The sequence below is a fragment of the Leptopilina heterotoma genome, unplaced genomic scaffold (assembly GCF_015476425.1).
Source record: "Leptopilina heterotoma isolate Lh14 unplaced genomic scaffold, ASM1547642v1 Lhet_42, whole genome shotgun sequence".
In the NCBI taxonomy this organism is placed as follows: Eukaryota; Metazoa; Arthropoda; class Insecta; order Hymenoptera; family Figitidae; genus Leptopilina; species Leptopilina heterotoma.
This window is the reverse complement of record NW_025111078.1, coordinates 3,829,834-3,854,202: the sequence shown is the minus strand read 5'-3', so window position 1 is coordinate 3,854,202 and position 24,369 is coordinate 3,829,834. Positions and strand designations below refer to the sequence as shown.

The following is a 24,369-nucleotide window of genomic DNA, read 5'->3' as shown; positions in this document are numbered from 1 at the left end:
TTTCTTGCTGTTCAAATTTTCTTTAGTGAAAAGCTCCACCACCACGATATACATTACCAGGAAATTTCATCAGTACCAAAATTATTACTAAACTGAACTGTAAACTCTAAATGTTTATAATCTTTTATTTCTTGCTGTTCAAATTCTCTAAAGTGATGATATGTTTGTCAAATTCTGTATTTAAGGGTTTTCGTGGCGGCTGATTAGAAATATAATGTCGACAGCAGAGTTTTAATGGTGCGTATTGGTTTTTAGCTTTAAGAATAAGTGTAAAATAGTTTACCTTCATCACGGTCATAAAAAATCTTCATTAAGTTGCTTATGTCCTGAAGAATAAGTTCGCCATTGTTGAATAGTTCAATTTTCAGAATGGAACATCTGCTGCTTGGTAGCTTTTGAAAAATATCTTTTTTCACTGATTTCTCAGAATATGTGTATTCTGTAACAGAAAAAAAGTTTGGTTGATAATTTTAATTTCAATTGTTTTTGTAATTTTTACTTAAAATTTAATATTTAATTGACATCACTCGTCATGATGGAGTCTGCGCGAGTATCGAGGCTAATTATTTTTTTTGCTATCGACCGTGGAAATTTTTTAAATCGCATGACAACCAGGGACATATTTACGGTTTTAATGCGACATCTGTTTGCTTCTGTAATCCTTTTGCATTCTCAATCCGGCGTTTCGTAAAAGTATACATTTTTCCAATATTATAAAAATACAGAACAATTTTTCTTTTAAGTATAAAAGTAATTTCATTAATATTTGTTAAATGTTAAGGCAGCTAGTGATCCTTCGAGTAACTGTTCGATATAACCAAAAATTATGGTAACTTTCTAAACATGTGTTAACATGTGTTAATCTGCGCAGAACAAAGTCTTCTAAGCTCTAATCAGTTAAGAAGACCTTCCTACCTTTACCGCAAGCATCAATTCCTTCCACACCTCTGTACATAGCTCTCTTGGTTCTAGACTTCACGCCCGAACACAAGGCACATAAGGTTCGTAGGAGTCTAGCCTATCTCAAGAAGTGACCACTTGATTCAAATGAGATGCGAGTCTATAAAGTAATTTCCATCCAAGAGGTCATTAAACTTTCCACATTGGAAGCATGTGGAAGGTGCAGTCGATAGATCGAAGAGTTACTTTCGAGATTCGCAACTTGGATTGCCTTACCCAAGAAGCAGAAAAAAGATTTTAATTTTCAGTTAGATTTCTAATTTATTAACAGACTTAAAAAGCTAAATTTAATATTCAATTTAAGTTAGAGGTAAACGTACATATGTCACAAGTTTTTAATTTTTGTTTTCAAATTCCGAGATAATATTTGTTCAGTGCCGCAACAAATATTAAGAAGTTTTTTTTTAACTCTATATATGTGTGTTGACCTATTTATTCAAAAAGCTTCTATATGAGCACAAATTATACGATACGTGGACTGCAATGGACGCTCGATACCCCTTTATGCAACAGTTTTTACTAATCATATTATAAAAATAATAGGTGTTATTGAATGTACGATAATTAAATGAACAACAACTAAATTTCTCATTATGTAATTTTGAATACTAAATTACTGACCAATAATCTTACGTGTTTACATTAACAACATTTGTATTTTATTATTATTAATTTTTTCCGATATTGGCACTTTTTTAATAAAAACTGAAAGTTAAATTTAAACTTCAAAATTAAATATAAACTTTTTTTTGTAATGAAAAGGGTAAAGAGAATATAGGGTAGAAGCGGGTCGTAAAAATAAAATTAAAAATAAACACTTGAATCTTAGGCTGAAGGTACCGAAAGATGTGCGTTGATATACATAAAAAGAAATGTATTTTTATCCAAAATGTAAGTCGGCGTGAAATGCCTCTGACAAATATGATTTTCAACGATCTCAAACGATGCCGAACCCATAAAAATGTTTACTACTTAAAATTAATTTTCCTAAGAGCGTAACATTTTAACAGTACTTCAAATAAACGAAATGTCTCACAGCTGAAAATGAGTTTCTCGATTTTTTGACAAATCACTGTTGTATTTTATTATTCATCCCCCGTTTTCATAATTTATTGAATTCGTCTCGGATCTCAAAGATGACCCTGAGTTATTATAAATACATTTGAAATTTAATTATTTTTTTAATTTTTTAGTTTAAATTCAATTTAAAATTGATTGAAATTTAATTTAAAAATTGTTTCCTTAAATCTGGAAATATCATCTTTAAGTAAATACCTTAGAGATGAGAATATAAAAAATCGCGCTTCATGAACATTGTCAATCTCAGAATATAGGTATACTATAGATTTTTATACAGTAAAGCAAGTTGTGGGGTGAAGACTTATGTAAGCAAGTGAAATTAATTACTCCCCTGCTTCGGAAAGGCCGACAATAAAAGTAGAAAACTTGATTGAGTGGATATGTATACACTTCAACAGCTACAGTATGTCTTGGATAACTTGACGCTTTTCTCTCAAGTAGGTCTTAAAATCGATAGTCTCGAGATATATCAAGCAGGTCGAGTTCAATTAATATATACTTACAAAAAGCCATTTAATCTTCATCTTACATATATTTTTTATCCAAAGGTGTATCTCAATACACGACTATTCCAGGAAAGTGTATTTGCTAATTTTACACAATACTGTTACGCCCGTAAATTCTTAATAATATAGTTAATTTAACAAACAGCGAGAGACCAACCAAATATCCTAGTCACGGAGTGGCTATTAAAATACAAGACGATTTAAGAACCAGAACCAAAATAATTACTAACCTAAACCGTAAACTCTAAATGTTTATAATCTTTTATTTCTTGCTGTTCAAATTTTCTTTAGACAAAAGTCTTTCACCGTGATAAACATTCCTATGAAATTTCATCACAACAAAAATTATTACTGAACTGAACTCTAAATGTTTATAATTTTTTATTTCTTGCTGTTCAAATTTTCTTAAGTGAAAAGCCCCACCACCACGATATTAGATTCCCACTAAATTTTACCATAACTAAAATTATTACTAAACTGAACTGTAAACTCTAAATGTTTATAATCTTTTATTTCTTGCTGTTCAAATTTTCCTTAGTGAAAAGCCCCACCACTACAATATACATTCCTTAACATTTCATCAGAACCACAATTATTGCTAAACGGAACTGTAAACTCCAAATGTTTATAATCTTTTATTTCTTGCTGTTCAAATTCTATTTAGTGAAAAGCCCCACCACCACGTTATACATTCCTTAGAAACTTTGTTAGAACCAAAATTATTACCAAAATGAACTGTAAACTCTAAATGCTTATAATCTTTTATTTCTTGCTGTTCAAATTCTCTTTAGTGAAAAGCCCCACCACCACAATATACATTCCTTAGAAATTTCATTATAACCAAAATTATGAAATTATAATTACTAAATTCTTGTTTTGATTTTTAGGCCAAAGAATCCAAATTTTTCATTAAAAAATTTTAAAGACAATTTTTAAGTTTGTCAACATATTTATTATTAATAAAATTGTCTCTACGTTTCGATGATGGCCACCATCTTTTTCATATAATTACTCAAGCTGTTATTGCTTTTAAAAGAGATGTTCATACACTGAGAGAAGAATACTCATAGTATAATTGTCAAGTCTTTCTTTTTTATTTGGTTTTAAAATAATATTCTCTTACAACATTCAGTATGGGTTCATTAACTTATCCTCATCTCAAATTAGGTTTAATTCTGAAACTAATTTAAAAAGGAGGAACATAGGTTTCTTTTAAAAGTTTTCAGTTTCTAACGTAACAATAGAATAGGTTATCCTAATTGATATCAAAATAACGAGTTTTTTTCTGTATGAATACATTTTTCCATTGAATTTAAATAATGGAAGTTGCGCCTGTAATAAATATTGTTGAGAAAACGCGGATCGTTTGGCACGGCAAATGCACGTTGTGTGTAGTATAACACGCATATTCAAAGTAAGCCAAGCAAGATATGCCGAGCTGCAATCTCAACATATATGTACGTGAACTGCATTTTATATTGGGCATCCAAACAGTCGAAATGATAAAATTTTTGAAATATACATTTTCCTTCATAAATGACCTAAACATTATTTATTGTCTAGTAGCGAAAAAAATGCAACATTAAAAAATACCGGTGATAATTTTTAATTACTATTATCTTGTATTTAATGTGGGAATAAGAATTTATTTTTTATGTGTGTAATTTATTTTTTTTTGTGAACTTATTTTAGCTAGAGTTGGTACACCGAGATTCTGTGCTGATAACTACTCTTTTTCTGCTTGGCCCACTAAAAGTGATCGACTTTACCGCACTTAAAGCACGCAGACGATCTAACCACCGCTTACGATCAATTTCTACTTATCGGACGTGATTTTCTTCTATGCTGGCCTGTTGCCTTTATTTTATGGCGTTTTTTATAGTCTTGATTTATATTTCTAATGTTTTTGGGTATTAAAATTAATCCTGGAATAGGGGATAGTTCTTCTTTAGCAGAATAAAAAAGGGAAGAATTCGAATTTTTTTGTATCCCTAGCTATAAGTTTGAATTTAGTGGATCCCACCGCTGTCACCATCTGTCTATTTAACGTCTCTGTTCAATGCAGGTAGTGTTTCGTATCAATACTATAAATTCAAATTGTTCGGTCTGTGTCCAAATTTGCTCGAAAGGTCACTTTGGTATAATGATAAATTTTTTTTTTGCACAGGGACTTTTGGGAAATCTGCTTAAAGATACCTTGGATTTCAAACTCCAAATTTATGTGGGGTTGGTATAAAGAAAACTAAATAAATAACAGAATAAAACGTAACTAATATGATCTACTGACAGTATTGATCCACGAAAATCCGTAACCTATTTGCTGCTGTCCTTCTTAATTAGTTTTAGTCCTTGCAAGTGTCTTCTTTGCTTCCTTAAGGATCGTTCGAAAGGCTCCGCAGTCTTCAGTACAATCTGCGATCTTATGATCGGCTTCACCACACTTATAGCACCCAGTCAATTAGTCCATCATCTTACAAAGTCAAAATTATTACTAAACTGAACTGTAAACTCTAAATGTTTATAATCTTTTATTTCTTGCTGTTCAAATATTCCTTAGTGAAAAGCCCCACCACTACGATATACATTACCAGGAAATTTCATTAAAATTAAAATAATTACTAAACTGAAATGTAAACTTTAAATGTTTATAATCTTTTATTTCTTGCTGTTCAAATCTTCTTTAATGAAAAGCCCAACCACTACGATATACATTACCATGAAATTTCATGAAAATTAAAATAATAACTAAACTGAAATGCAAACTCTAAATGTTTATAATCTTTTATTTCTTGCTGTTCAAATTTTATTTAGTGAAAAGCCCTCTCTCCCTTATAAATATATATACAAAGAAGAAAAATCTACGCCAGCTGTATAGTTAAAAATTCCATGAAAATGTTCTCCATGTACAAAATATGAAAATTCAGGTCAATAAATTTTACGGTTTAAGAATTGTGGTCACGTTTCGTAATAAATTATTTTCTTGATCGAAATTTTTTCGATTGTTGGTTATGAATAAAATCAAGCAATCCATTCCCCCTTTTTTTTAAATAGGTGTAAATCAATATGATAGTATATTACGCGGTTGTTAATCGAATTTTCACTTGGTTTGTGAGGATATTATAACGACCCCTGTATATACAGTTTGAGAACCGGATCGATGGTGCGTCAGTGCGTCGTCTATATGATTTTCTCCCCTAGCAAACCTCAAATCCCAAACTCTCATTTCACTTTTACCTCATTCTAGGAACATAATCAACCCCTTTCTCTAAAAGAACTACGACTCTTTGACGCCTGTTTCAAGTAGATACATAGCACCACTGTGTGACTTTGCTCCTTGATTAAATTAATTAAGTTGGTACTTCAGTGTCTTTTCTTCGCATCTAGTTTTTTTTTTGAATTCTTTCATCTCTTTTACAAACAGTCCAAGTACTATTTTAGTAAAAACCGATCAACTATCAAGTGTAGTAAAAATTTTAAAAGTATATTTTTGAAAAAAATAAAACTAATCAAAGTGAAATCAATCAACAGATTATAAAATTCGTTATTCATGAAAATCCTCTTATAAAGCAGTCTTGAAATTTTTATTTGAAAATTGATTTTTTTATTTTTAAAGCGTGACATTTTTCAACAGTGTTCTTAAGTGAGAATTGAGGTAAAATAAAATGATTGCTAAATATAAAGAAATCAAAGGAAAACTATTGAGGAAATGAAATTGTGATAAATTGACATTGTTATAATTAACTTAAAGCGGAAATAAAAGGTACCAAAATTCGTTTCAAGGTAAATGAAATAGAAGAGAAAAGAGGAGAACAATGATATTATTGACTCTTGTTAACATTTTTTTCTACTCACAGAAAAGTCAAGATGTAAAATTTTTTTCTAAACTCCGCTGCAAAAAAAAGAACATGAAACTAGATGGGGATTTCATTTAATATACATAACTTATGCATAAACGTATTCTTCATTCAGACCACTGAAACAAAAGACATCATAAATGGAATATGTTCCTTATTCTGACTGTAAATCTTTTTTAGAAACAGGAGAAAATATCTTCCATGTATTTTTCAAAAAACAATGAAATAATTCAGCATTATGGTTGAATTCATAATGATCCCTATCTGGATATATGTTTTAATGTTTAAAACAAAATTTATGTACTATTAAATGAAATAATTATGCAACGAAAATACTGTTATTTCTTATATTCTAAAAAATCGGATGTCACTGCAAATTATTTTCCAATTCTTCTATTTAGAGCATCAAAATTACTAAATTCTAGAAAACAAGTGGGTATTAATTTTCTAAAAGTTATAAATTGTAGAAATAATTTTATTAGAAAATATAATGTGTTCTTTGCTTTCGAGTGCATATGAATATTATACAAGAAAATGCAATTAGGAGAACAATTTTCAGCTATATTTTACACTCGATTATCTGTGAAATGAAGCTTTAGATGAATAGATTTCGTAACGCATGCGGTTAATTGTTTGGTTGTGCTCGAACCTGTTAGAACTCGGAAATTAGAATCGTTAGCTTTGAAAGCTGAGCTTACTATCAAGGGAACTAGAGTTCATAAGCTAAAATATACTGATTCATATGTCAACTTCAAATTTCCCTAGAAATTAGTATCTATCATAGAGCCACTTGTGCTTAAAACTTAATTCTCCACGGTTAACTTAGATATTGAAGTGAAATTTTTTTTTTTGCTTTAGGGTAATTAGTTATTAAACTTGATAATTAGTTTAGGAAATTTACTTTATAGGCACTTTATAATTAAAAGGGAAAATAATTTTTTTTTTATGACAAATATATGTATGTCCACTGCAAAGTATCATTGATATTCTTTATAGACGGTATATTTAGTATCAAGTTTGTTAATCCAAGGCATCTGTAAGATTTTCCAAAAGTCCCTATGCAGATAGAGATGAAATTTTAATATAATAATAATAATTATTATATTATTTTTTCCTTAAATTTGACAGTTTGAGATTATAAACTTTTTTATCATCAGTTCTTCCTGTTTCAATTCAGGTGACTTTTAGTCCGACGGGCCTAACGAACTCAGGGTACCTCAGTTTGAACGCCTGCTCTTGATGTCGACGATTAGAAAATTGCTCATCAACGGCAGAACTGTGTTTAGCTAGTAAAGAGAATAGTTAATCCGCTAGCCATATCCATTTGGTTTATAGCCCTTAATGGACCCAGACTTCATTACCCGTTTATTGGAACCTAGAATCGTCATCTTCTTTCTTCTTCATTTCTAGAGATCATTTTCCAGCATCTGATGGTCCTCTTCTGACTGAGTAAAGGCACATCAGGTCCCAGATCAGTAACACCTGGTGCTTAATTACGATTGAAGTCTGTTTTAAAAAAAATTCTTATTTGGATATTAAAGCTCAAAATATGCACGTTTAGCTAATAAATACTATTTATAGAAAAGTGTAGCGGTTTATTAGAAAAAAATTCTTGAAAATGGTCTTATTTTGACTTAAATATGGTGCAGCCCCCTTCAATAAAAACGTAAATTAATATAACACCTGCTATAATTTTAATTTACATATGGCACACATGTGCACCGTTTAATATTATTTTCCCTACATCAATATTTTCTGGAAGAATAACAGCCAGTCTTGGTCTATATATACGTGTATACGTTCCTTATTCGGGAGAATTTTTAAGAAGAAAAGCTTTCAGCTTTTAAAAATATTTAGAGAAGAAAAGTGGTTTAAACCGAGGAATTCGCCAAGTAGTTTTTAATATTTTGGTTTTCATTAGATTTATTCAAAAGCTGATTTTGTTAGTTATTATAAATATTTATTTATATTGACAAAATAAGTGAAAATTTAAACAAACTATTCTCTTCATCGACTTTGGTATTATAAGGAATTAAAATAAAAGTAATTACAATATTTCTTAAATATATGTTATTAACACATTCTCATGTAATGAGAATTTTATTAGTGAAATTATAAAATTAGATATATTAGCATTACTTGAAAATTCTACTTTTCTTTGAATTATCTCTTTATCTATGAGTCATAATTATAGCTTGTTTTTAAAGCAACAAAGTTACAACTCAACACAAGTTTGAATATAACTTAAAGTACCGATTTGTATAATATTACAGAAGAGGGAAGCGATAAAATAATATGTTCTCTCGTTAAACAAAGTTCAAAAACTCGTTCCATCTAAAAGTAAAAACAAGTGAATTAATTAGCGAACTATATACACAGGGATTTTAATATTTCTGCTGAAGCTTTTTTAGAAAAGCCAAAGCTGTTAGAGGGAATAATATGTAAGAATTTTTTACAGCAACCATTAGAAAATATCATAAGAATTTAATTCACGCTAAAAATACATAAAAATTTTAATGACTCTTTAATACTTGAGTATGTAGGATAAAATTAATGGGGTTATACCGTAGACATTTTTGGGGATATTTTCTCTGAATTTGTAGAATTTATTTACTATTTTTATTTTTACATCAAACCCTCGAATGTTAGGGACCTCATCATCCATTCCTTTCATGTCAGGTGGGTGGTAACGCAGATTTTGTCTACCAGCCTGGTGAAATCTGACCTTGTTTAATATGAGAGACAAAAATGTGATAGATGAAATATTCTGTTTTAAAAGACAATTCCAATTTCGATTCGCTTCATTGGTTCCTTGACAGAATATCAATGTAAGTTCAATTTTTCAAATATCTACTGACACATTTCTCAACAAAATGTATATTAAAATCTATTCTTTTAATTCCGCACAAATAATTTCCTGAAAAAAGGTGAATTCTATATTCTTTCAAACATATATATCATACTATTTCAATATTGAAAATAAGAAAGAAAGACTCAATTCAGATTGAAATTTAATATTGAAAAACTTATCTTCTTAACAGAAAATCAATAAAAAGTAAAGCTTAAATTACATGACAGGGACATTTAAAGAAAAACAATTTAATTTCATTAAACACGTGGCTGGTAGACTTTTTCTCATTTGCATAAGAAGCAGTTGAACTTCTTTTTACCATCGTAGAAATTTTAACAATTTTAAAAATTATCACTTTATAAATTATAACAAATCCAAGAAAGAAACGTAATATTTTTAATAATGTGAAAGGAATACAGTTTATTCGCCGAATACGAAAACCTTCGAAACAATAGGCCACACACATTACAGAAAGAATAACAAAAACCCAAAGAATCCACCAGACACGAAAGCATTGTTCCGGAGAGGCTATCAAAATACACGTCGACTTAAGGTCCAAAATTATCACTAACCTGAACTTAAAACTATAAATGTTTATAATTTTTAATTTCTTGCTATTCAAATTTTCTTTAGTAAAAAATCTTGCATCGCGATTAACATTCCTACGAAGTTTCATCAGAACAAAAATTATTACTTAACTGAACTGTAAACACTAAATGTTTATAATCTTTTATTTCTTGCTGTTCAAATTTTCCTTAGTGAAAAGCCCCACCACCACAATATACATTCCTTAAAATTTCATCTAAACCAAAATTATTACCAAACTAAACTGTAAACTCTAAATGTTTATAATCTTTTATTTCTTGCTGTTCAAATTTTATTCAGTGAAAAGCCCCACCACCACAATATTATATTGCCATTAATTTCACCAGAACCTTAATTATTACTAAACTGAACTGTGAACTGTAAATGTTTATAATCTTTTATTTCTCCATATTAGAGTAAACTTTCATAAGTTCAACAGAACAATAAACATCAAATCATTAAATAAAAATTGAAGTTCTTATATTTCAGTATGTATAATAATGAGTATTGTTTAAAGGTACAATGAAAGCGTGAGTTTCAAGCTTCATTAGGAATGAATATGGTGCTTTTGTGTATTCTCATTGTCAGTATAAAGTTTTAGATTCAAGAGTTATCCTCAAGCTGTCTAAAATATGAAAGCACTAATATTGATTCTAATAGAGAACAGGTGATTCCCGAGAGACATTCATCATCCTATAATTAATCAAGTTTCCAATTTTCAACTCAATCAAAATTATGAGTAATTTATTTTCTCCAATCCCATGGTATTTTGCTTTTAAAATTATATCGCATTTCAATAGTTATAATGAACAGTGACAATGGATAATGTTCAATTTATAGTATTTCAACTTTTTCTTATTATAAACCCTTTTTTCTGTCTACCCGATTTTTAATGAGGAAAATTTTCACATTAGCAAGTTTTGAAATGAAATATTAGTTGAGAAAAAGTTTTAATCATATAATAATAAAAATGTATTGCTACCTCAAATACATGCAGAACCACTCGATTTCTCCTCTATAGTCGGACGAATAACATTTTCCTTGCACTCATGAATTTCTAACCATATATCCTCTTGGCGTGACCTCTGACCTCACGTGATATGGCAAACCTTGTACTTTTCAAATAATAGTCTAACTGCGAGGACGAGTAATTTCCTCTTATACGCTCTATGCTTTTAGAATTCATAATTTCGAATTTTTGAAATCTTTTTTTTTCTATTTGGACAATTAGAAAAATTAAAAACTTAAAAATTTCAATTTTAGAAAGCTGACTTTTTTAAATTGCTTAGGATATAAAAAGGTAAGTTTTTAAATGATAAATTTTTTTAATGCTTTTCTAAGGATTGTTAGGATTTTAATATATTTTCAAATAGGGAGGAATGGTGAAAATTTCCATCGCTTTTAAATAAAGGGTTTATATTTCCTAAAAAGCTGTTTGATGGAATGTTTTTTATGAAAACAAAAAAAGAAAAAAGTTTGAAAAGCAATTCCCAAGTTGGGTTCAGATAACATTTCTTGAAAATTTAACACGACGTTTATGAACCCTTTAACGTCTCCCAGGAGTGAGTCTAACTTTACAAGAAGTTATCCCTAACACAAGTGAATCTCTGTTTGGGTCACATGTACCAAATGCAGTATACCTATCACAGTTTGCATAAACTCAAAAGGTGGATCCATTAAAATGAATCGTTGATTTTAGGACATAGAAGCTTCCTGCATATATGTATACTACTGATAACCGTAGCTCTACGTACATATACATATGAGAGATAAATATCCGAAACGTAGTTTACATATGGATTAACGGACGATCGATAATTTACCGAACAGCTATGCTTTATGCTAAAACAGAATCATCTAATTGATTTTGTATGTTATTCAATCGCCATAACGTTAAAATTTGTCATTGTTATAAAAAACAAAATTAGACATTCTTTTTTTTTGTTTCTAAATAATTATCAAGAAAAGAGAAAGAAAAGGCATTATCAAAATATAAAATAAACATTTTTTTCTACCGTGGGCAAACTAATTTTTAATTTATTTCTACCCCACAGAAATATAATATCCAGCCTTCTTTCAACTTCTTTTTTTTTTATCTTAAGTTCAGAATTGTTTATATGATTTTGGTTCGAGCTGGTCAATATAATATGTCAGGCCAAGGGGAGAAATTATTGTCTCTCTCGTAATTCTTAAAGTTTGAACGCAGGAGCACTGCTTCCTACGGCTTTCTTTCCCTTTTTTTGCCTCTAACCACAGTCAACCGACCGGAAACGACATGCACGATATTACCGTTGACGTAGGCGTAGCCCCACCGTTAATATACAACACCAAGATTTTTTTATGTGTGTTTAAAATTAATTCCTGATAACGCCATATAATTTATCACGGAACCATTATAATGTTTAATAACCGAGGGAATATTTTTCCACGTAAATTCAAATTAATCAACAATTTTTTTTTATTATTCTTTTTACTATTAAACACTTTAATGTTCGAGAATTCATTTTCTCGTTCAATTATTATCGCATTAAAATTGCAATTTTTTGTTTTGTAACTAAACGTAAATTCTGAACGTATAAAGTGACATTAAAAGCTTAATGTTTCTGCATTTTTCCAACCGTTCTATTTAAAAGAATGATTTTAAGAGGCTGACATGATTTTTGTTTGTAATGGGCGTCGGGTACCTCAATTAATGAATTAATACATTAACAGCTTCTCCTACAGTCGGGCCAAAACCAAAATTATTACTAAGCAGAACTGTAAACTCTAAATGTTTATAATCTTTTATTTCTTGCTGTTCAAATTTCCTTTAGTGAAAAGCCCCACCATCACAATATACATTCTTATGAACTTTCATCAGAACCAAAGTTATTACTAAACTGAACTGTAAACTCTAAATTAATGTTTATAATCTTTTATTTCTTGCTGTTCAAATTCTCTTTAGTGAAAAGTCCCACCACCACAATATTACATTCCCATTACTTTCACCAGAACCTTAATTATTACTAAACTGAACTTTAAACTCTAAATGTTTATAATCTTTTATTTCTTGCTGTTCAAATTTTATTTAGTGAAAAGCTCCGCCATCATGATATACATTTCCAAAAAATTCCATCAGAACGAAAAAGACTCTGGTAGCAATTGTTCATGGATCTGCCATCGGGTGCCTTTCCCCAAAAGGCAGTTTTGGCGTCTGGCAGTGTAAAATAAATCTTCTTGAAGATAAATTATGCTCAGGTGTTTAATTTACAATTAATGTAAAAATTGATCTTCTGTTACAGTTTGGTTCTTGTGTTTATAAAGTTTTGTGTTAATAAAAGAAATACTATTAATTAAGTGGGTTGGCTTTTACATTAAGAAGATGCCCCTTGACGGAAATGTGACAAAATTATATTTTAAAATTTATAACAATTTATTCTTTCAATCTAACTTGTCATTGTAACTAGAAAAAGAATTCTTTTGTACAACGAAACCTTTTTTTTGCAAATGACATCCAAAAGTTTTTACATCGATGAACACAATAGAAATATACACCATACCTGTGTATATACATCACCATGGTTATCTTTTCAAGAGCCCTATAAAAGAGCTTCCATAAAAACCTGAAAACATTTTTATACATTTGACTTTATTGCTAAAAAAAATGTAAAACTATTCACTGCGGAAGAAAGTTATTATCAATTTTTGAAATGCAACATTTTTCAGAACAAAGAGAACAGTGTTAAAAAATTTGAAATAAACATGAATAGTAGTTTAAAATCAGAATAATAATCCATGTTTTTTGATTATGAAAAAAAAGTTCAAAAAAAAAAATTATTCATAATTCCTCAGGTCACTTTCTGCATAAAGATGAAAATAATGAAGCTCACCCAAGTCAATTTTTTAATAGAGCAACTTTCTCGATTAGTTTTCTTCCATTCATTCAAACAGTATATACTGTGTCTAGCCTCGGGAAACGCCTTGAAAACTTTTCCCTACAAAAGTAAACGTTAGACTTTTCCCCCTATGTATCTGGAATGAAAATAATTTTTCTCGAAAAAATACAGCAGTTATTCTTTCTTGCTTGCATGATAAATCATTTATAAAATATTGTATAATATATTTCACATGTAATGTCATCAATATATTTTTGTTTTAATAAATTTTATTTAACTAAATTTTTTATTATCACTGAAATGAAGTTTTATTTAAAAGAACATTTGCGCAGAAAAAGATACTCAGTTCCCATTAGTAAGGTTTCTGTTATTTTTCATATAAGTAATTTCTGTTCACGTTCTACTTTCGCAGTATACGATTTCAGTATATAGGTATATATACATACACTTTTAAGAGATATATTCGCGCTCTTTTATGTTCATTCTACCGAATGTCATTTCTTAATGTTCCTCTCTTCGTTTCCTTAGAAATAATTATACCTTTGTTTTCACTTCAACGTTAGAGAGAATTCATAAAATGACGCATTCCATAAAATCGCAATGCTCCTTTTGTAAACGCCAGAGAGTAAAACACTTTTCCTTTAGAATGCCTTAAATGATTAACTTATTTTTTACTTTTTTTTACATTCAAAAATTCTTTCCTCACAGCATGAAGAATTTTTGTTATTTGAATAAAATGTTGGAGCAAAACTGCAGGAAGTTATCAATTTTAGTAAATAATTATTAATTAAAGTTTAATTACGTTTTGGTTATTATAATTTTTTTTGTTTAATGCGTGTAAAATTAGTCAAATCAAAATTATGCCGATGCTCGTAATTATTTCTTTGTTTTTCACATCATGAAAGATTTGCTTTTTTTGTAATGAAGCAAAAGCTTCGTCAAGCATTCACTTCGATCAAATTCAATTAAAATTTAAATTAACAATTAAACAGAGAGAATTTATGTTTCGTGAATATTAATAGAAATTTCCATTATACATTTTTTCAATAAAATATTTTCAGATACGTAATTTGAGTATAAAGTTTGGAACATGCAGTGGTAAATAAATTTCAAATATTACAAAACATTAATATGAGAGTTTTGGTGCAAAAGATTTAGAGATTTGATTTTGTTGTTTTTCGAAACTAAGTTAAATGTGGTAGGGCTTTTCACTAAAGGTTATTCAAACAGCAAGAATAAATGGATTCTACAAAATTCGGAGAAAGTCTTCGTTAAACTTATCTCTTTTTAAGTAATTCGCAAATTGATTCGTGACTTTTTTCCAAAGGTTTAGATAGAACACTATTATAAACCTCTGACATAGGTTGTTGCTGTTTTACCGCAACTCACACGTCTACAGTTTCAAAGAAGCCTGATCTCTTTTTGAATCAGTTTTTTCTCCAGTATCTTGTTATTAGCGATGTGAGCTTTCAACCACTGCCCCACGAGTCCAACACCAAATAACTGTGTAGAGTCTTTCTGAGCTTCAGGAAGAAAAGCTTCCAGTGATTCCATTAGACTCAGGTACGAATGACGGATTGAGGACTCTATTCAGTCTTCGAGCCTGATCCCTCATTCCTCTTCTTAGTCACCTTCTATGTCACGCAAAGGGCAACATTAGGATTATTTTGGGTCTCTGATATTCACTTCCTTCGTCCAAATACCACATTCGTACTTCACCTTTGAATCTCTTAAAGCTATTGTCCATACTATCCCTTTAAGTCCGCAATCTTATTTCACCTTTGTCTTTCTAGCATCGCATACCAAGTGATTCACCCACGTCTCAGAAAAATTAGCTTAACAGAGTTCGTTCTTGAGATTTACAGGATTAAGTTCATTCATAGGATGATCCAAGGAAAACCGCGCGGAGGTACCTGCCGCGATAGATAAATCCACTGAACTCTGCCGTCGTGAACCCGGGATAGAGATTTCTCTCTTTGCCTTTAATGTCATACGACTCACATTCAATAAGTGATAACCCATAGTGTACAGAAACTAGTTAGGCACACTTTGGGTCTGTGGAGCTATTATAGCGTCAACTCAAAAGCGTTATTAGAGATGCTCAGAAACGGAGGAAAGAGGGTGACACGGGCCCCAAACTGTTAAGCTTCATTAGGCCGACTGGAGCCGGTCAGGGAACAATGTATGCTGACGTTCTGAGTAAACTTCGCAAAAAGGTTAACGTCCAGGTCAACTCAGACATTAGCCATATGAGAGTGGTAGTAGCGAGAGCTACAAAGAAGGGGGACCTTCTCATTAAAATTGAAGCAGGTTTTTACCGCTGTGGTTACCAAAGCGGTTGGAAGTATGGGTAAGGTGCAGTCAATAGATAAAAGATATGCGCTCGAAATCTGCGACCTGAATTGACTTATTCAAGTAGCAGAGATCCAACAGGTGTTGGTAGAAGTGCTCGGAAAGCCAGGAAGCAGGAGGGTGATGGTCTTATGACCTAACTGCTAAGGGATGAAGATCGCAGTTGTAGTCACCAACCCAGAAGAAGCGGACAGTCTGAAAAAGTTTGGTAACATAAAAATAAATTTGTTCCTGATTAGAAGAAGACAGATAGTCACTAGATATCATCGATGCCTAGATTATGTCCACATAGGAAGAGATTGTAAGGCGGTAGACAGATCGGTTGCGTGCTTTAAGTGTTTTGAAACAGATCATATATTTGAAGCTATGATAATAATAATTCTTAACAGAAAGAGTATCCGAAAATAATAAAAGAAATCAATTTTCTAAAATACTTCAACATCTTTCGTAATTCTATATTTAATCATTTCTTTTCTTCGAGAAATACACATTTTCAATGTGTATCTAACAAAAATAAATTAAAAAGAATTATAGAGCGGAAAAGTAAATTAAAAATATGAAGTGAAGTATAAAAGTTGATAAGTAATTTAATTCGTTATTTTCTTGCCTCTAATGGAATGAATCACGGATAGAAGAAATGCATTGGTCGAGAGGAAACTCTGATTGAGAGCAGATCGATTGATGTAGCATGAGACAGGAACCAATATTGCCTCACCATGTACACAAGACGCCTTCAAACGTGGTAAACCACTTTATCACATAGAATTGTTACACGTGTAAATTGAAGTAAAAAGTTTACGCGGACAAGTTGGTGCTTCTATTGTTGTCTTGAAACGACTCTTCATTGTTCCATTCTCCTTTTTTCTCAGCAATTGGACACTCCAATTGGTCCAATAATAGTACAAGAATAAAAAGAAATCAAATAATTGTGTCTTTTGTTTCAAAAAAAATGGTTAAATGCAAGCTTTTTTCTATTTTAATCCCCCTCCCCTCCACCCTTTTTTAAATTAAGTAAAGAAACTAACATAGAAAAACGAAAAATTACTTGAAACTTTATCTCTCTGGTATTAACGGAGAACGGGAACAATATTTGCAATCAACTTTTTAGTTGGATAATTGTTCTTCTTTTTAACTCTTTCAAACACGATAGAAATTCACTTTATAAACTCTAGATTAACGATTTAAAAAGTGTATTTCAAAAACAGGAAAAATATTCATTTAATGGGAAAAGAATTTTTCCAACAATTTTTTAATATTAATTTTCCATGATAATCCGATCGTTCTATTCTATGGAGAAAAAATTCTAAATATTTTAATAAAACGGAATGTTTGATAAATTATTTTTAGTTTAGATAGAAAATAAATTCTTCTGAAATCGCCTTGTTTATTGAAAAAATTTTTTTTATACAAATAGAAGAAAATAAATTTAAAAATCTGCTATTAATTGATTGTGAATAAAACAACTTCTGAAATAAATGATTACAATATTTATTTGCAATGTATGCTTTTTGATAGAAGAGAAAAAAAAGTCCACAACACTATTCGACTAGTTTCTTTATTTACAACACAAAAAATGTGCCAATATTGCAGTTTACTTCATGATGCAATAAAGCTCTACCAATGTCCGAAGTTGAAACACTTTTTAATAAAAACTTTTCAAAAAAGTTGTCAGACATTTGTTATTGTATATCACAGCTTATAATCTTACGTGTGAAAATCTTTTATAAGTTAACTGAGCCTTCAAAACTTTCTTAATATATCTTATTAAGATTTAATAAATACAATAATAACTTATTTTATATGATGTGGATTGTACACTACAAAATTGTAATAGGTCCTGCTGCTTTAATTATAAATTTGTCTTTCATCAAGAATAAAATTCGATTGAGTAAATTACAAATCTTTTTTAAATGTTAGTGGTTTTTCTAAAAGAAAAGCAGAAAAACAGTTTGGTACATCTAGGGTCCCTCCCTAAAGCTTATAAAAAAATTTGTTTATTACATTTATCATGTAACATAAACAGAGAAATGAATGTTTCAGAAAACAGACGAGCAACAGTTGGTAAAAAGGAAAATGGTGTTCAATTAGGCACAGATTTTCGCAGCATGTATCAACCATGCGGTTAATTTATAAATAAGTGATTCTTTCTCTTCGGCTTTCTCGAAGGGTGTAAAGCCTTTGACTGACGAATTATTACCCCTATGACCCTTATGAGTGTTATTACCGCTCTCGATTTTAACCAAGAGAATGTAAGTGACAGATTACGTACATATCAAATTTTTTTATCGATAAACCGCATTTAGTTGTCAGCTTACGACGCGTGAACAGACGTTTGGATTATTAAATTAAAAATACTCATCCATTTTGACTGGAAACCCAAAAAATATTTATAAGTCATCAAAATTACCTCTCTAGCAGTTTTTCGTTTCTTTTAGCAAGTATAATATTAAAATTTAAATAAATAAATCATCTGTGAAAATTAAAATTGGTAGAATGAAAACTTAGTGAAATGAAAAAGCGATTAAATGAAAATTTAGTGAAACGGAAATTCGATCAAAAGGCAAAACCGTCCACGAGCCAACAAAATCAAAAGTCATTTTTGGTTCAATAAAAATGTAAATAAAACCACATAAATTTGTGTTTAAAATAACTCTTTAAATAATTTTTTAGTTAAAATCCAACATGAACTTTGATTTAATATCGAAGAATCAGAATTATTTTAACTGAAATTTTTCCAAATTCAACTAGTTGAATTAGATGCCATTTTTTCCAAAAGCCATAAGCAGACATTTTCATAAATTAAAAGTTTAAAATGTTTTGCAACTCGTGTCATTTAAAAATTAAAATTCTAAAATTCATGTTATCTGAATGTAAAATTAATATTAAAAATAAAAACAATTGAACATGAATTAAATCAAAATTTAAAGAAAATTAAACATCATCTACATTTTGTCTTTATAGCGGAAACTAATTTCCTATTACTATATATTTGTACATGAAGGTCTCTGTGTTATTGAGTTGGCGTGTCGCTTGCACCAGTGATTTCCGTCACACCCTTCGTCTATACTGTGTACCCGTGCGTTATTTTCAATCAAATGTCGATGAATTTAATTGTCAATGATGAACTATTGAAATTATGACTGCTTCTCTTTAATCTTCACTTTTAAAAAAATTATTTCCATAAACAAGTTTCTCCAATAAAATGAACGAGAAACAAACATCAATTTGATAACAGGTTATTTAAGCTCAAACTGTCAAACTATAAAATTATTTAAATATAAATAAATATTAAAACGATTGCCAAAAGTGAATATATTTTAATTGAACATCAATTGTATAACAGGTTATTTAAGCTCAAACTGTCAAATTATAAAATTATTTAAATATAAATAAATATTAAAACGATTGCCAAAAGTGAATATATTTTAATCAAACATCAATTGTATAACAAGTTATTTAAGCTCAAACTGTCAAACTATAAAATTATTTAAATATAAATAAATATTAAAACGATTGCCAAAAGTGAATATATTTTAATCAAACATCAATTGTATAACAGGTTATTTAAGCTCAAACTGTCAAATTGTAAAATTATTTAATTATAGAACGAAAAAATATTAAAATGATTGATAAAAGTGAATATTTTTTAACAAACATCAATTGTATAACAGGTTATTTAAACTCAAACTGTCAAACTATAAAATTATTTAAATATCAGATTATATCTTTCATCCAGAAAAAATTTGATTGTGTAAATTACAAATATCTTAAAATGATTATTAGAATTTACAACTAGGGTTACTCCCTAAAGGTTGCGGTTGTTAAAAAAAATTCAATTGCAGTAGACAATATGGTATACATCACCATTATATACGAAAATATTAAGATCGAGAATATTATTTCTCTTATTTTTAAATCAGTCGAAATAAAAATATACATGTGTCAGACTCGTGACACCCTCAAGTATGCCATATGTCGTTAAAACAGTTTTTAAATAAGTCTCGCTTTTTCACAGTTCAACAAATTTTGTGCTGCTTATCATATTTGACAGATACTACGCACAAGTAGAATCTATAAAATTTTATTATCCTTCATGGCAAAAATAAATAAAAACTAAAAGATTTTTGAGTACAAAGGAATATACAACTTACATATGAATACACGTCAATAATGTGAAATTGTTTATATTCTCGCATATTTTACAAACAAATGATGTCAAATGGAGTTTACATATTTTAACATTTATATCCATTTTATGGTTATTTTTGCATCCACGAATTTTTAATGCCAAAATATTTCCGATTTTTCCGACACAAAAATAGTTTGTTTTATTTACTTTACCGCAAAAATATGTATATTTGAAATTATTTCTACTTTCTACCGATAAAGCAGATGAGGAACGTTAAATAAAATTTTCAATTTATCGTTTACGTTCGGGTTTTAAATGTTTTCTAATATAGTAATAAATTATATATGTTTTTCTTTTTATTACTGTTGCCAGCATTCAACTATATATTTTTTTCAATGCTAAATAAGTAAAATTAGTTTGAATTCATAAAGGTTAAAATTGATCTGTGGAGGAATTAAATTTTCGTCCCTCAAACATATTGGGTTTTAATAAACATATATATTGCTTATTTACATATTTGTGTGTAGTAAAATGACATGCAAAGAATTCGATTTGTGTCACTCATAACATAACACAACTGTCATGTCATTAATGTAAACATTTTTGCGACTTTGTATACAGATAGATATAAAGATAAATGATAACATAAATATTCGTATGTCTAGAAAAAATGAACGAAAAACTAATAATGATGAAACTAAAATTAAAAAAAAATTCATGTCAAATTTTTCTTTTAAAATTATTTAGTTTCGTTAAAATTTGTCACATGTTAAATAAATGATTTTCTTCCCTTTCTTAATATTTTGTTTGCAGTTATATGAAATAATTTGAAGGGAAATTTTGTCTCTCAGTTTCCTTACAGGTTGTAAAATACAAAAAGCAGTAGAAAACAAAATTTCTAATTTTCGACAAACACTTCAACTAAACTGGTATCGTGTTGAACTGCATAACTGTTTCTGCCCTTGAGTGTTTGGCATTATTTATGGGTATAAAGTGATACTCTTATCCACAGAGAGCAATTCAAAAACTAGATCGTATCCCACACGTCTCTTTGTAACTCTTGATGATATCTTGAAGAATTCCCAGGCTTCTGACTCGAAATAATTGAAAATTACTTCAATTAAAAATAATCTTGAAATGTATAAGCATTTTCGGGTAAATACCCGGGACTTAATTTTAATTAAAAACATCACCATTGGATTGAATTGAATACACAATTTTCTTTAATTAATATTTTTTTTTGTGTATATCAACCACAGAAAAAGCTAATTTAACTGTCCGAGGTCGCTTAAATCTGTAACAAAATTGAGGTCACTAGATCATCATTTACCTTTTTTTTCAAGTTCCTAAACTACTGATTCTACAATTTGTGATTGCATCCTTTTTATTGAATATTTGAAAACTTTTTCATTTCCCTTTTTTTTTTGTTTCTTTATTAATCGATATGTTGTGGTTATAAATACATATATAGATATATGTATGATGTAGTAACATATATCATATATATGACGATAACAAGTTTTTTGCCAATTCGAATCCGCAATGCTCTTGTTTTCTTCACTTCATAAAAAAATTGGCTTCATTCACATCTATGTTATAAACCCAAGAACAAAAATACTAAAAATCGTTGATGGTTTACAACCGTAAATACGTACAATTCATCCTGCTTTATTGGGAAATTCAAACTGGCAAATACTGAAGAAAAGAAAATGATTTTTGTGAAACTATAAACAAATTTTACTTTATCAAAGTTTAGGTTTATAACATTATTACGAGCTACAACTATAGTTTCTCCCTATAACTATACGTTTAAGTGAAACGTACATATTTTAGTCAGACGTTCCTGGCATTTTAGTAGGACATACAGGTTTTAGTCAGCCTTAAGGCTGACTCTAAAAGCCTTCACGTACATTAAATTATTTATTTCAAAATATTAAAAATTAGAAAATAATCAATGTGAAGATTTTATAATAGAATATGTTTTATGTTTTGCACCAAATTTATTATTTTCCGTTTCAAATTAAATATTAATGTTAATTTTGTTTTCTATATAAATGTTAATCGCTTAAAACATCGTCGAGCTTGAAAATAAAATGTTACAATCTATATTATGTATATTTTAGTAAAAAATATTATTTGTAAAAATCATTTACTTTTATAAAATTATATAATATATAATATAAATGTGAAAGAGGAGAATTTTCTTTCAACGAATATGTACTTTGTACTAGAACTTGATTAATATAACTTTTTGTTAAAACAATTTTCAGCACAAAATGTATTTTTCTCATTTCTTAAATATGGCAAACACAAACACTAAGTGGAAAAAAGTAAATTTTTTCCAACATCAAAGTCTTTCTTTTGAGCATTTAATAAAGCATTTCAGATGCATAAAATCAATTTCCCTGGAAAAGTTTTCTTGTATTCTGTATATTTTATTGATTTGAGAAAATTCTTTTTACAAAAACATCAGTCCACAATTTTTTCATATAGTTTTAAGTTTACAACATCTCGTTCATTTTGTTCATTTAGTTAATTTTTCAAAACAAAAAAATTTTCACAACTTATTTCTAATGATTTTTTTCTGTTACAATTTAAAATTAATTTATTCATATTGAATAATAATTTTACTCATATAAATCTTTTGAAAGAAAATACTCCACTTCAAATTTAATCTCAATGTAATCTGTTTCTCTCCAAAAGCTCATGTTTTTGAACGATATTTAGACCCTTAAGAAAACTAATGAAAACTATGAACCCTCTAAATGTTTGTGTATACACGAAACAAAATAAATGGATCCAATAAAATATTGATAACGTCCTTTTATCTACTATTCCGATGATATTTCAGAATCTCATAAATTTTCATAAGACGATATATATAAAGTACATAAGACGCTATAGGCTATATAAACTGAAACATTTTATTGTACACTTAAAATCGTATAATCCTTCAATATCTGCACTTAGGAGATGGTCTTATCTGTAGTGTAAATAACAGTATTAAAATAATTATTATACTAAGATAATTAGTAAAAAAAAAATTAATAAAATACTCGGTATGTAGTAAAAGAATCTAGAAACTTTTATAATTAGAGCAAAATTTGTAAAGTATTTCTTTTACCTCCAGTTGAAATTTTCGATGTAGCTTACCAGAAATCTGTAATAGACAAAATATGAAGAAAAATTATACTATGTTTTCTGTACAAAATGGTAAATGAAATAAAAAGCAAGGAAGAGAAAAGACAAAGGAAAGTAGACGATGAAGAGTAGAAAAGTTTCCAATGAATGGTATTTTATTTCGAAAAATATGGAGACTTAATATGTCACTTTAGTTCTTCAGGAAAAAGCATTGTTGCCAATCGCTACTAGAATAAAATTTGTGATACCACGACGACAAAGGGAACTACTTTGTTCTCCCCTTTTATCGTTTATTCTCCTGATTTCTTTCATTGTGTCTTGAGATATACATATATATATATATATGTTATCTTTAGTCCTTTGGGCGAGTCTTTCTTATTCTTTTTTTTTTTTTTTTTGAAAGTGAAACATGCACCAGTGCAAAACTTTTGTTAGCGCTCTGAACTCTACTACCACTGTTAGATAAGACAATTCCCAGTGACACTCTTCCACCAAATTCACGCGAACTTAAACCAAATAAATAGAGAAGAAAGGGGTAAAAGAAAATTAGAAAACTCTCCTTGTGAAGGAGGACAGTTTTTCTCCTCTGTGTATAATTTCTATGTATTAACTTTATGTTAATGATTTCAAATTTTATTTTTCTGGAATTAAATTAATTTTCTGTCATTGGAGACTGATATTAAGGGAGAGGTTTTAAGAAAGAGTAACTGTTAAATAGAAATTAAATTAATGAAGAGAAAGAAATGTTTTATATTGTTAAATTTAGTAATTCTGTAAACAAACGTACCGACATGAACAACCTTAGTGATTTATATTTTAATCTAATGTCCGATATGACATAACTATAATTTTTTACAATTAGAATCAGAGAGAAAGAGTAGATCCAGATGTCTTCAGGAAAACTGAAACAAAATTAGAACTTTGTGGAGTCAATCGAGAATCGAGACAAAATTTAAAGTATTAGTTATTTGTTTTAAAATTATTCTTAGAGTTGTAGACCCAAGAAACGATAGCTCCTTCAGTGTGAGGTCGAAAA

At 29.1% G+C, this 24,369-nt stretch overlaps 1 protein-coding gene across 1 annotated transcript in view; it reads right to left on the bottom strand.

Annotated features, from left to right (window-relative positions):
• Positions 1 to 289: 289 nt before the first annotated feature.
• LOC122506470 overlaps positions 290 to 24,369 on the bottom strand; it is a 56,591-nt gene continuing 32,511 nt past the window's right edge. Inside the window, exon 2 of the mRNA XM_043618674.1 lies at positions 290 to 439. Within this exon, the coding sequence (XP_043474609.1) occupies positions 413 to 439 (27 nt within the window). The 3' untranslated portion in view covers positions 290 to 412. The remainder of the gene's footprint in view (positions 440 to 24,369) is intronic.